Here is a 14,988-nt window from a genome sequence, read left to right on the forward strand (position 1 = left end):
TCGCTGACGTCACGTCCCAGCTCCAGAGGCTCCAACTCTCCCTACCGCAAGGAGCCACTTCCCACGTGCAGCAGGAGCCACGCCTCCCCGCCCCGCCCACCTACGAGGGAGATCCAGGCACCTGCCGCTCCTTTCTATCTCAGTGTTCCCTGATCTTCGAACTCCAAGCCTCCGCTTTCTCAACCGAACGATCCAAGGTGGCCTACGTCATCACGCTCCTGTCAGGACGTGCCCGGGAATGGAGCACCGCGCTTTGGGATGCCCACGACCCCTGCTGCTCCAATTACGAGGACTTCGCCAGAGAAATGAAGAGGGTGTTCGACCGCTCCTGCCACGGCAGAGAGGCAGGCCGAAGACTGCTGAAACTCCGCCAAGGCTCGCGCTCGGCCTATGATTATGCCATTGAGTTCCAGACCCTGGCCCTCTCCAGCGGCTGGAACAACCGAGCCTTATGTGACGTATTTATGGAGGGGCTGACAGAGAAGCTCCAAGATGAGCTAATATCACGAGAGCTCCCCTCGTCTCTCCAAGAGCTTATGGATCTGGCCGGCCGAGTAGATGCACGCCTCCGTCTTCGTAGGCCGGTCCGGTCTTCTCCACCCAGGACTCTGCCGCGATCTCCACCTTTACGAGTTGAACCCCAGGAGGAGCCCATGCAACTGGGCAGAACCCGCATCACCCAAGAAGAGCGTCTCCGCCGCCGAGTGGAAGGGGCCTGCTTTTACTGTGGGAAACCGGGACACCTACTCAGGAACTGTCCAGCAAAAGGGGGCGCCCTCTAGTTCAGCTGGGAGCACTAGAGGGCGGGACTCCAAGGAGACTCCCAGAGCAACGTCACCTGCTTCCCATCCTTCTCATCCATGAGCGACAGACCCACTTTGTGCAGGCCCTGGTTGACTCAGGTTCAGATCGTAACCTGCTGAATGCGGCTTCAGCCAAGACCCTGGGTATTCCCGCGCTGCCCTTGGAGAACCATCTCAAGGTCCAGGCCCTCGACGGGAGTCCGCTCCCACCTATCACCCACAGAACCCCTCTCATTGGTCTAAGGGTCTCCGGCAACCACTTGGAACAGACGTCGCTGTTCATCATGGAGGGGTCACATGCCACGGTCGTCCTAGGCCTCCCCTGGTTAACCCAACACAACCCGCACATTGATTGGGTCAGGAACTCGATCGTAGCCTGGAACCCATCTTGCTCCACGTCATGTTTACGCGCCGCCACCACGCCATGCCTCGACCCCGTTCCCACAGAGGAGTCACCGGACCTCACCCGTGTCCCCCCAGAATATCATGATCTCAGGATCGTGTTTAGCAAATCTCGTGCTGTCTCTCTTCCCCCGCACCGACCATACGACTGCGCCATTGACCTTCTCCCAGGCACCACCCCCCCCAAGGGCCGTCTTTACTCTCTGTCACCCAAGGAACGCCAAGCCATGGATCAGTACATCACGGAATCCCTCGCTGCAGGAATCATCCGCCCCTCTTCTTCTCCGGCAGGAGCCGGATTCTTCTTCGTAGGCAAGAAAGATGGTTCCCTTCGCCCGTGCATTGATTATAGGGGTCTCAACGACATCACAATTAAGAACCGGTATCCCCTTCCTCTAATGTCTACTGCGTTTGAACTCCTCCAGGGGGCCAGCATCTTCACCAAGCTCGATCTGCGCAACGCCTATCACCTTGTCCGCATTCGGGAAGGGGATGAATGGAAAACAGCCTTCAATACGCCAACTGGACATTATGAATATCTGGTGGTTCCCTTTGGACTTACTAATGCCCCTGGAGTCTTTCAGGCCTTAATTAATGACGTTCTCAGAGATTTCCTCAATTCCTTTGTATTCGTCTATCTGGATGATATCCTGATCTTCTCTCAGAACCCAGAAGAACACCAACATCACGTCAGGCAGGTGCTGCAGAGGCTGCTGGAGAACAACTTGTTCATCAAGGCTGAGAAGTGCGAGTTTCACACCACGTCTACCACGTTCCTCGGGTTCACCATCGGCCCCAAAGGCATCGAGATGGAACCTGCTAAAGTCCAAGCTGTCACTAGGTGGCCCACTCCTACCTCACGGCAAGAGCTTCAGAGGTTCTTAGGCTTCGCTAACTTTTATCGACGGTTTATCCGAGGCTACAGCTCCATCGCCGCCCCTCTAACAGCCCTCACGTCTACTAAGACCCATTTCTGCTGGAACCCGGAATCTGAGAAAGCCTTCAGCGAACTTAAGAAGCGGTTCACCTCCGCCCCGATCCTCACCATCCCAGACCCGTCACGTCAGTTCATCGTGGAGGTCGACGCCTCTAGCACTGGAGTAGGAGGAATCCTCTCACAAAGATCCAACCTGGATAATAAACTGCACCCATGCTCCTTCTTCTCCCACCGCCTAACTCCTGCTGAAAGTAATTACGGCATTGGAGACCGCGAACTCTTAGCCATCAAGTTAGCCCTGGAGGAATGGAGACACTGGCTAGAGGGAACGGAGGTCCCATTCCTAGTTTGGACCGACCACAGGAACCTCGAGTACCTACGGAGCGCCAAGAGGCTCAATTCTCGCCAGGCCCGTTGGTCCCTCTTCTTCGCAAGGTTCAACTTTTCCCTCTCCTACCGACCAGGGTCTAAGAACACCAAGCCGGACGCCCTTTCGAGACTGTTTACGACCACCCAAGACCCTGCCACAGGTGAAACTATTTTGCCACCCCCCTGCCTACTCGCCGTGGCCGAGCTCGACATCGAAACCAGTGTCAAGCAAGCCCTATCTCATGAACCAAGCCCAAGCAACGTGCCCCCTAACTGTCTCTTCGTTCCCCTTGCTCTGCGCTCTCAAGTCCTGGAGTGGGCCCACAGCTCTAAACTCTCGTGCCACCCAGGCTCCGCCAGAACCCTGGCACTAGCCCAGCAGCGTTTTTGGTGGCCCACCCTCAAGGAGGACGTCTCTAGCTTTGTTTCGGCGTGCAATATCTGCATAAGATCCAAGCATGTCAACACGGCCCCAGCTGGCTTCCTCAGACCTCTGCCCATCCCTCATCGCCCCTGGTCCAACATTGCCCTGGACTTCGTCACTGGGCTACCCCCCTCCGCCGGCCACACCTGCATCATGACCGTGGTTGATCGGTTCTCTAAAGCTGCTCACTTTATCCCCCTACCAAAACTTCCGTCCGCCAAGGAGACTGCTGAGCTCATGATCAACCACGTGTTCAAGCTCCACGGCCTGCCTATGGACATTGTCTCAGATCGGGGCCCACAGTTCACCTCTCGATTCTGGAAAGCGTTCTGTAAGCTGATTGGGGCCACTCCCAGCTTGTCCTCTGGTTTCCACCCCCAATCTAACGGCCAGACGGAGAGAAAGAACCAGTCCCTCGAAATTGCCCTGAGGTGTATGTCTGCTCGAGATGTTACCTCCTGGAGCCGTTTCTTACCTTGGGTTGAGTACGCCCATAACTCCCAACCCTCATCATCCACCGGTCTGTCTCCCTTCCAGTGCTGCCTGGGCTATCAACCGCCACTATTCCCGTCTCAGGAGGAGGAGGTCAGCGTCCCATCTGCCCAAGCTTTCGTCAGGCGCTGCAAAAAGACCTGGCTGCAAGCGAGGAGAACGCTGTTACGGGTCGGCAAAAGATACAAGACACAGGCCGACCGCAGACGCTCTCAGGCTCCCAAGTACAGGGTGGGACAGAGAGTCATGCTCGCTGCCAGAGATATCCCCCTAAAGACCACCTGCCGCAAGCTCTCCCCTCGTTACCTCGGCCCCTTCACCATCACCAAGATTGTCAACCCCTGCGCTGTTAAACTCTTGCTCCCCTCAACTATGCGGCGAATTAATCCTACATTCCACGTGTCCCAGCTGCGCCGTCTCGCCTCATGCCCATTAAGTCCCCCCACCCACCCTCTACCTCCTCCCCGTATCATTGATGGCAGTGAAGCCTACACTGTCCGCCGACTCTTGAAAGCTCGCCGCCGAGGTAGAGGCATTCAGTTTCTGGTGGACTGGGAGGGTTATGGACCTGAGGAGAGAAGCTGGATCCCTGCCAAGTTTGTCCTAGACCCCAAGTTAATTTTTGACTTTTATAAACGTTACCCTGAGGCCCCGCGCTCTAACGCCCAGAGGCGTTCTTAAAGGGGGGGGGTACTGTCATGATTTATGCCCTGTCTGCCTCGTATTCCTTTTTTTTCTCCACGCTGTCACCTTACCCACGTGCCCATGTTTTCCCCCAGCCTGTCATGCATTCTTTCCCACGCCCCCGTTTCCGCCCCGTCCACACACCTGTTTCTCATCTCCTCCGCTGATTATCCCAGTGATTTAAGCACGCGCTGCGCGCTGCTCAGATCGCTGGATTATTGTGTGTAGTTATACCTCGATTCTCTCGCGTTTTCTTTCATTGGCTTTCACGTTACGACCTCGCTTTGTTTTCTCTCGTTTTTGATTTTTTGCCTGCCGATTTTGATTGTTCGCCTGCCTTTTGATCTCCCGGTTTCGACTCACGCTTCCCCCTTTGATTTACGGCTCCTGTCTCTCGTCCTTTTGGTTTCGCTTTGCCTCGCTGCTTGTCTTCCCGGTTTTTACCTCGCGCATTCCTTTTGACTACGGCTCTCGCTTTGTGTTTTGTTTTTGACGCTTCGCTGACGGACTCACGGCATTCGACCCTCGCTCACGCCTCCGACCACGCCCCCCCACATCTCGATACAGTCATTATCCGCGCTTGGATTCATATCGTTCTGCCATTTCCCGCGTGACACTCAGTCACTCATTCCTTCTCTATACCGCTTATCCTGTAGAGGGTCACGGGAGGCCTGGAGCCTATCCAAGGGGATCACTAGGCAGGGTACACCCTAGAGAGGGTGCCAATCTATTATAGGGCACACAAGCATTTATACACTCACTCACACACTACAGGCAATTTGAAAACACCAATTGGCATAATGCGCATGTTTTTTGGACTATAGAAGCCACTGGAGTACCTGGAGAAACCCACCAAGAACAGGGAAACATGCAAACTTGAAGCACATGGACCTGAAAACCCCTGGACACTGGAGGTGCGAGGCCACTATGCTACTATGTCGCCAATATGAAATCAAAGTTTATTTATATGTTAGGAGAATACATTTTCAAAAAAATATGTCAGGATAAACCTTTAAAAATTTACCTTCCATGCTTCTAGTTTTTTATACCCTAGGCTGGACGGACACTGTATGATATTTATTGATCATGTGCAACGTGTTAACTCACACTAAACAACTTGATTGGCCTTCCCAGAATCCCCAAATTGGTTTATTTATTATTAACTTCCAAACCATAGGTCTGGACTTGAAAATGTAAATGACTGAGAAGATGGAGGACTATGGACTACAGTATGTACGTACATGGACACACTGACGTGACTTCATGCAAAATGGTTGGGTCGGATCACTCGGCAAGACAGACAACCAAAGTTTTTGATGTGCCAGAAATCCATCTGATCATCTTTTGTTGGTCATTCAGATGATTTAGAGGCACCAGGTCCCTGTCACACTGTGTGTAAAACTAATGATAAAGCCTGAAATCTGGGCCAATTATAAAATTAAATTTGGGTCTAAAATCGTGCTGAATCTATACAGTGTCGTCCGGCCGACCAAAATGTGGTCTCTAAGCATAAATATTAAAACCTTTACAACAGTGAAATTAAGAATTAATAAAATTGATCACTGTGTTTTACTTTTTTGAAAATTGCCAATATGAGCAATGGTATTAATTATTTGGTTATCTACTGGGTATTTCTTCCCATAATGTTGTTGTTGCTAAATTTACATAATGTTGTATATTTTCTATAGTAAAGTACATGGCCAAAAGTAGGTGGGCACCTGATCATCACACCCATATGTGACTCTTCTTTCTACAAAATTAGAAGCACACAATAGTATAAGATGTCTTTGTACGCGGTAGCAAGAGGCACGGCTGTTTAACTCGCAAAGCAGGCGACTGCTTGGGGCCCGAGGCCAATAGGGGGCATTCAATTGCGGACAATTTTATTTATTATATATAACCTAATGTAATGGATGCTGAAGAGATCCCCTGCAGATTTTTGCCTAGGGCCCCACCAGACTCTAGAATTGCCGCTGGCTGTACACTTAGGTCAGGTCCAAACCTGTTTCAGCATGACAGAGATCGTCCTGCTTTTCCGATGCCCTGACTTCAACCCGACTGACCACCTTTTATAACAGAAAAGTGAAACTAAACCAAAACTGGAATGTTTAAAAATACATGTGTGATTCAAGCGTTTAAAAGTTTTTTGCAATGTGGTGTATTTTTACATAACTTTTAGTCAGATTAAGAATTAGAGCCACCAATCAGCCAAACATTACAATGCAAAAAACATTATGCTCAATATTGTGTAGGTGTACACAACTCTAAGAGTTCTTTCAGAGTCATGCCCTGTGTACTTCGGTGTCTGCCACCAGGACATTGGCAGTGGGTCCTTTGGGTGCTGTGGATTGTGGGGTAAGGCTAATCCATGGATTAGACCTGTTTGTCTTGTGCATCATATGGGTGCTTAACTGAATTGAGATCTGGGGAGTTTTTATCATGGTCAGCATTAACATTTTCCAAAGATTTGTGCTACATTGGGTTTTCTGTGGGATCATACTGGACAGGCTGCCCGTGCAGGCATAGGTAAGCCCTGGGTGCCTGTCACCTATTTACAATTTATATAATTGATAATAAATGGTAATGTGGTGTTGATGTTACAGCTCATCAGTGTATATTCACGCAAAATAGTCCTTACCTATCCACTTCATTTACATTAAATTTACTATTAAAATGTTTTATACTTTATATGTATAGAATTGATCAAACATATTTTTACAGAAATATTACATTCATAAAACTTTCTCAACATTTAATTCCATAGGGAAAAAAACCCTAACAATAAAAATGACCGAATGATCACATCATTTCTATTGACAGCAAATTATTGGAAGACCAAGGAACTCCAGCTGTGTAGCAATTGGATGAGTCTGTAATTTGAGGCTTGTTGTCTGGAACTCTACCTCCTCAATGAATGAGGGAGCTGATGAATAACAGGGATCAAGTGATGATTAGACGGATGGCAACAAGAGTGCAGGGACTGATGGAAAGCTAAACACGAATCCCTGAACAAATAAATTACTAGACATGCAAGCTCATGTCTTGACAGTATTCATTTTATTAAAAACATCTTGCATCTTGTATGGTCAGATCATATACCTATGGCAACGTTGATGTAAGTGCTATGGAAGTATGCTTGCATTTCAGAAACGGCAAAGGACAAGAGAGAATAGTCCAGCATCATTGTAAGAGCTAGAAGATACTAGAGTGCAGAAGAGTGAAGGATTGAAGAAACCAAATGCTGCCAATCATGTCCATTTAAGTAATTTTGCCATGTTATAAAATGTAAAAGTATTAAAATCAAAGTGTTGCTTAAATGTTGCTAGAAATTATGCTGGGAATGGCAGATCGGTTCACATCCTCCCGACTGAGAAGATGGTTTAAGATTTTTGTTTTCACCAGTAAAGAGAAAACGATCGTCCACAGCAGAGCAAACAGCCAATTAGCTCTGGGCAGTAATGGGTCACTAGTCCTTCATTATTTTCTAAAAAACATTAGCAAGGAGGTATTTTTACACAGCTATAAGACCTCGTTTAATTGGCTATCTACACCTTTCTCAGTGACATTTTCCGCTTTGGTGCTATTTTCAGACTTTTTGAAATGGTAAGCTGAAGCCTCTAATTCCCAAAGATCTCAAAAAGTTTCCAAAAATTTTAGGATCACTCATTTTCTCCAAAAAAAAAAAAAGGAATCCAATTTTTTCCTGGAGTGTGTAAAGTGCTTGTTGTTGAGGAAGTGTGAGCATTGCACAAAATATACACAAGGAGTCACTACTCTACACATCTACCAGCATGCATGATGTAGCACAACAATCACCATCTACCCCCAAAAGCTGGCCATTAACCACACCAAGATGTTGTGTATGTACTGTACGGATTGGTCGCTGGGGGAATTTCATGTCGCATGGTGTACTGTATGTCTACGTGATTAATAAGCAACGATGACAGATGTATCACTGCATAATGGAAACTACAGAAGCAGCACTGGAACCTAGCTCTACCAGGAGTGGTGTGAACAACGGTGACAAGGATGGAAATGGCAGGTTTGTGGAAGCAGTGAGCACATGATACGGTGAGAAACATATGAACAGCAATTTACTGACAGACATCAAAGTAACAACAGAAAACAAGAGCTTTTTTTTTTTTGGTTAATTAACAAAAAACATTTTGTAATGAGCAAAACACAGACTGCCTTAAGCTTTAAGCTTGAAGTGGTTTGTTTGTTTTTTTCCAATAAAATTCTTTTCACTTTTTATACTAATAAAAGTAAAATAAATCATGTCTCCTCTGGCATGACTTTGATCTGGACATTGATGTTTTTTCTTTTGTTCTCTTTCTGTTTCTTTTAAAAAAAATTTCTGTACATGCCAGACAGTCATGTACAGTTGTCGTACTGTACATATCCTATTTTTGGTGAATCACAGCTGCATGGGGTGTGTTTGAAGAAAAAAAGCCATTTTAGGGACAGAAAAATTCACACCATTGACTGGATACTCTCAAAATAATTGAAGTAATAACACATGAGACAGAGTGCTGCTGTGCTTGAATGTGACATCACAGCCGTGCTGATATTAAGTACAACAGCACAGCCTCGAGTGTGATATTGCTTTTATACAACAGTTCCACAAACACCAATAAAAAAAATAAATAAATAATTCCTTCCCTCTGCCAACACATACTGTACTGTATCCTACCGCGACTGGCAAACCTACGTAACTACGACTGGCAGAGATGCTGACTAATATCCCTATCTCACCTACAGTATGTGGTTTGACTCGCGGTGAGATGCGGTGTTAGGCACCGTGAGCCACTACGAGTGAGCGCCCAATGTTTAAGCTTCCGCGAAGACCGCCAAAAAATTTAACGTTTAATTTTTTGCATGGAAAAAAAAAACGTAATCATAGCGCTAAAACTCGCAGGGGGAATTTTGAGATAGGGGTATAACAGTTAGAGACTGACAGTTAGTGTAATTAACAAGGGTGAAATTAGTTTTAAATACTCAGTGGTACTATGTTTCCACCAAAAAGCATAGTACCACTGAGTATTTAACAGAGAATAATTCATGGAGATGATTCATACTGTATTTCTCTCAAACTGACACAATTTAACTTTACTTTACTCAATGTGATTACTTTATATATTTCCAATTTCTTTTATCTGCATACATTCAGAACATTTAGCCAGCATTCGATATGTTTGGTTCGTTCTTTCGTATGGCGAAAATTCTTCATAGGCAAATTTCTTTTCAGTCGTATAATTTGTACAGGAGGGCATTCATATGGCTAAGATAAGTTTCTACTGTAACAGACAAATTCCAGGTTATGAAGTTGAATCCCAAATAGTGTTCAATGGAAAGGGTGTACAATCCATTGTTCCACACACCAAGTAGTGCTCTCGATCAGAGGCTAGAGAGAGATTTGAGATTCAACCTTGTGTTAGAAGCTACTTAGCTTTGCAGCTCGCCTTACTTAGATTTAAACATAACGGACGGTTCAGAGAAATTCTAACACGACTTCGAAGCAGTTACTAGGTTGTGTAAGATGAAATGACATTATCAAATGTGTTTTCTTGCTGAAAGGGCTTTCCATAATGTGTAGAATGTGGGTTTTGGGAAGGTTCTGCGGACCATACTGACCTACTCTCACCCATGTTGCTGACAGTCATTGACAGTAAGTGTAATCAATGACTGTTAGAACACCTGTGTACATATAGTTTAACATCTTAGTTGCCCCTCTTCGTGATATTACGCAGTTGGAACTAACTGTTGTGTAATGTCCTATTCTGAACATGGGTCTCCGGAAAAAAGGCTATTGATCTGTATTATTTTCTCTACATGGGAACGTGCATGTAGTGTATGTAAATGAAGTCATTACTCTTTATATTTTCTTTCCAGTTTGGTCACCCACTCACCAGACATCTCTTGTCATCATACGACAGCTACTAACTGGATAGGTGGCAGATTTCCCAAGAGACACGTGAAGCCAGCCAACTACACCTCTTCAAATTGCTGCTCATCTGCCTTGCTCCATATACACGAGCTCACAGATGCCCGTGATTGGCAAGTGTTTCCGTAACTGAAGCCCAATTTTGCTCGTTTCGTTCTCGTGCTATTCTCAGAATAAAATATTTTAAATATACACACTTGCTACAGAGAAGGTGAAGTTGACATCACATAAATGTGGGTAATTAATAATAATAATAATAATAATAATAATAATAATAATAATAAATTTGGATCCTACTGCGTTTATATTAGTAAGTCAGATATCGTGTTTAGATTTTCGAGAAAAAAACAAGAAAATATGTGTTTTTGACCTATTATCCAAGATATATAATAAGAAATGCTTAATTTATGTTTTTTTTTTTGTTTTTTTTGGTTAAGTTATTATTTAAGCCAAAATAGAGCACTGCCAGTTTACCTTGGTTGGCGCAACACATAAGATAAGCAGGTAACTATGGTAGAAGGCACAGGGGACCAGTGCACGTACCTCATGACAGGCGTCCCCGTCCCAACATGCACCCACGTGTGACGTGAAGGTTAGGAAGGACATTGACATTGTGCTGACAGCTTTTAAACCTTTTCATACTTTATAACACTAAGTCCATAGGTTCATTGTGTAGTGTCCAATGCATCTGGTACAAAGAATAACAAATGGTGCCATTACTGTATTTAATTCCTGTCCCACTTACCGTATATAAGGCTACCTCTTAAATGTTGAAGTGAGCATAACAGTTTAATAATCTGAAGCTGACAACCGCAGCTGCCTATGGTGTTTAGTGTCACCTTAACTCATGCAGCAGTATGCTTATTCAACCACACCCCACTTTGAACAGCAGCGATTAATTTCCACTGCGGAACACAGGACCAGGACAACATCTCTCTCTTTCTCTCTCTCTATCTCTCTCTCTTTCTGTCTCTCCCACTCCACTCCTCTGTGGCTTCCTCGCTATGCCTAATTCGATAACGGTGAACCTCTGCAGCATTTAGGCCGTGATTTAGAGGCTGCGTCTCTGCCGACCACTGTGTTCAAACCACTGCTTATTGTGACCAAGTCCTCAGGGGGTGCAGGTCCATCAATACAGCTTTGGCTTTGTTGCATGTTTCAGCTTGCACTTTTTTTTTTTGCCTTTTAGATTCATTATTTGGACAAACTGCAAACCGTCAACATTTAGGATCCACAACAAACATCGAAAGTGCTTAGCTTAATTACTATTGATGTTTCTTTTTTTTTTGCCTCTTTTTACAAATTTGCTAAACCTACATCTGTAGGATAGGTAAAAATAAGGAACTAATTAGTTCCCCGGAAAACGATGCATATACTCAATAGTAATGAGAGAATGTCAATTGAACATGTTTATATATAAATTATTGAATAGATTTTGCTATTATTAAGGATTTACGCTTATCATCAAGGATTGAACAATGAATACTGTCAGTCTCATCACAAAACCTAAACCATGCCAGAATGTTGCAGTTTGAATGATGGCCAAGAGATTAGATCCAGAGCCAATCTCTTAGACTATCATGACCTTTGTCTAAAGGCAGTTTTACGCTGGAGTAGTCAGAAAGTGGGAGATTACTTCAGCCAATAGACAGGCAAATAAAAATTGTTTTCAATTAAATTGCCTTTAGAGATCTCACATTTTATGGAAAAACCTGTGTGCTCGGCTCCAATTAATGTCACATTAAATATAGACGGCAGGCAGGCACAGTGAGGATTCATGCTAACAGGCAAGAAAAAGGCTAACAACCACTTCAAGACAGACAGAACTAGGGCAGTTGTGTTGCCTGGTACCACCATATACCAGAAAAGACCAGTGAGCATTGGTGAGGAGGTGGGTACCAGCTCTTACCTGGGTACACAGGCCTGAGAGTCGGGCTCAGGAGCGTCCGGAGCGTCTGGTGCAGGACAGCAAAACTGGTGCAGCACCGTCTGGCTCCTGCAAGAGTGAGTAATAAAGGGGAGGTAAGAACTCAATCTATGGTGTATTAAAAACAAATTACAGCTATCGTGTAGGTGCACATAAGGTTAGTAATAACTAATATTTCACTGCTATTTAAAAAAAATGTATGAGGACAAGCACAGCAGATGGGCCATTTCTGGAGAGAGGGAGGGTGGGAGGGATGGAGGAAGGGAGGGTACTCAATCCCTTTCCTTTTGCCATTTCAATGAAATAGGGGACAGCTACTTCAGAGCCAACAATAAACAGCATGTCAAAACACATTTGTTTTCTCTGTGAGCTCAGGCTATTGCACGCAGTGCATGTCTTGAGATTCAACTCTTCAAATTGTTCAAAAGACTTTCATAAAATGACAATACATGCCAAAGCTGGGTAATGCTAAAATGTGGATCAGGAGGGATTATGAGACAAGGATTGGGTAACCTCTTTTCTAAGCAAATCACTTACAATCCAGGCAAATACACAGGAAATGCAACTGCTTCTGCGTGAAGGCAGAAATAATGGCGACTCTAAGTTCTATATACTGTACTGTAAGTAGGCCACATTGTCACCAAGCCAACATCTAAGAGATGTAGGGAAGTAAGAATAAGTAATACATCTACTTTTATACCTAGTCATTACTTTTGTATTGCATAGCCAGGAACTGAAAATACACAGTGGATGCATCTAACCAGCTTTAAAATCACTGAGATTCCTTTAAGCCAGATTTCTACCAAGAAGACATTAATCTCACTCACTCACTCAAATCCAGGAGAATTAGGGCACGAGGCAGTATACACCCTGGACGGGGTGTCAATCCATCACAGGGCCAAACCATACACACATACAGTACGCACACACTCACACGCTCATTTACACACTACGGGCAATTTGGGAACGCCAATTGGCATAATCTGCAAGTCTTTCGACTGTGAGAAAGAACTGAAATACCAGAGGAAACCCACCAAACACGGGGAGAACACGCAAACTCTACGTACATAGACCCGGGAAGGAAATCGAACCCCGACCCTGGAGGTGTAAGTTAAGGGATGGGAGGGAATTAGTGTTCTCACATCAATTGTGGCTCAATCAAGGGTGTCTATAAGCTCATGCAAGCGTGAGTGTGTTATGGCAGGCGTCACATGGTCCGGAGGAAACATGCAATAGTCTTCGGCCCTCTCTGACTGGTACAGTAGTAGTAGCCTTAATGTGACTACTACAAAAATACAGAACTGAACAACCACCTCAATGACTCCCAAGTTGAGAGTCATTGCAGCCATTAAAAAGCATAAGACCTGGACCCTAAACCTAAAGGGAAACCTAAAATGGTCTAATGAGTTGGCTCGTACCATATTTCCTACATGTGATTGGAATTATGTTTAGAGGAAGCTAAAGTATGCTTTCAGAACACAGTGTCCATTGCTAATGATTAATTAATGGCAGTGATGGAGCTATAATAGCATGGTCAATCATCTTGTGCAAATCATTGTATATAATAGCATGGTCAATCATCTTGTGCAAATCATTTTGTTCAATGATTGCTTTGCATAATTATACAAATGCGAGACAGTTTTAGAGGATTAGTTACAGTCTGTGGTGCAACACTCGTTTCTGATGAGAGTGTCATATTTGAGGAAGATAATGTCCCTTTGAATACTGTAAAAATTAATTATGAGTTATTGGTTAATGTAATGATGAATGAATTCCCAATCACCCAATTTAAACATACTAAAACATATCATTAAACCATATTTTTTTAAGTTTAAGTTTATTTTGATGACCCCCTGAACATTTGCACTATGGGCTCGCTCCTCCAGGGTTGCATTTTTCCTTGTGTTTCCTTCCACAGTTCAAGGACATGCAGGTTAGGCTAATTTAAATTCCCCAAATTGACCGTAGTGTGTGTGTGTCCTAAGATGGACTGCTACCCTGTGCCTGTGGCACCCTAACACCCCATGGGCCTTGGGCTCCAGCTCCCCACCCCCCACTACCCTGTATAGAATAAGATGAATAGAAGATGAATGAACGATAGAATAATTATAAAATGAAAGAAACCCAAGACATTAATAAGGACAAGTCAATGGAGTATACAGTAGTAACACTTAGAACAATTATTAGGGGAAAAATTGGTGCCCTCCTCTAAGGTTAAATAATTTCACAGTTAGAAGAACACAGATGAATATTATCAAATGAAAAAAAAAAAGACGACAAATTCAGTAAAAGTTAGCTTATCCACATTCGCACAGCTGTGGCTGATTCTCCAGTGACCGTACATAATACCAATATGGAAACAGCAATGCCTAATTAATCATTATTGTAAATGGCTTTTCTAATTATGTTTTCCTTAATGGCCGTGACCCGAGACAGCTTTTAATAGGCTGTGCACACAACCTCCAAAGGGAGTGCATTACTAGATCAACACAGGACTCTCTGGTGACTGGGATAATGTGTGTGTGTGTGTGTGTGTGTGTGTGCGTGTGTGTTCATAGTGGTGTAAAATAAACTAGAAAATATAACACAGTCATTGATCACTGAACTGAAGAAAAGCTCTACTCACACAACTGATTAACCCAGCATTAAACTTAAATGACCTTGAAAACACACAAGAAGCAAATTAACATTTACATTTACATTTTTGCCAGCCATAGCAATTTAAAGGTATGCATTTTGAAAATGAGCAAAAAGATCTGCCCAGGCATTCACCATATGCAAATGACTGACTTTTGTGCAATAATGAGTGGCATTTGGCAAGAACCCTGAGGGATACAAAGGTGCAGGTGAACAGGTCCAACAGGACTGTCAGAAGAGAACTGATCCATTAGATACTTAGTATCCATGTCATTATGTTAATTACTTAAAATACTGTGGCGGTGCTCAGTGATGGAAATCTTCTTAATTACGGAATCATGATTAAGTTGAAAATGTTCAAATAATATA

General features: G+C 44.4%; 1 protein-coding gene across 4 annotated transcripts in view; it reads right to left on the bottom strand.

Annotated features, from left to right (window-relative positions):
- Positions 1 to 14,988, bottom strand: part of iqsec3a (IQ motif and Sec7 domain ArfGEF 3a) — a 141,427-nt gene that overhangs the window by 107,622 nt on the left and 18,817 nt on the right. For 3 of the 4 annotated variants that reach the window (XM_053508453.1, XM_053508456.1, XM_053508454.1), the window contains one exon: positions 11,965 to 12,051. In XM_053508453.1, coding sequence (XP_053364428.1) covers positions 11,965 to 12,051 — 87 coding nt within the window. Of the gene's footprint in view, positions 1 to 10,598; positions 10,627 to 11,964; positions 12,052 to 14,988 lie in introns of those variants that run through there. The other variant, XM_053508455.1, reaches the window with a different exon arrangement.

Source organism: Clarias gariepinus, chromosome 12 (genome assembly GCF_024256425.1).
Source record: "Clarias gariepinus isolate MV-2021 ecotype Netherlands chromosome 12, CGAR_prim_01v2, whole genome shotgun sequence".
Taxonomy (NCBI): domain Eukaryota; kingdom Metazoa; phylum Chordata; class Actinopteri; order Siluriformes; family Clariidae; genus Clarias; species Clarias gariepinus.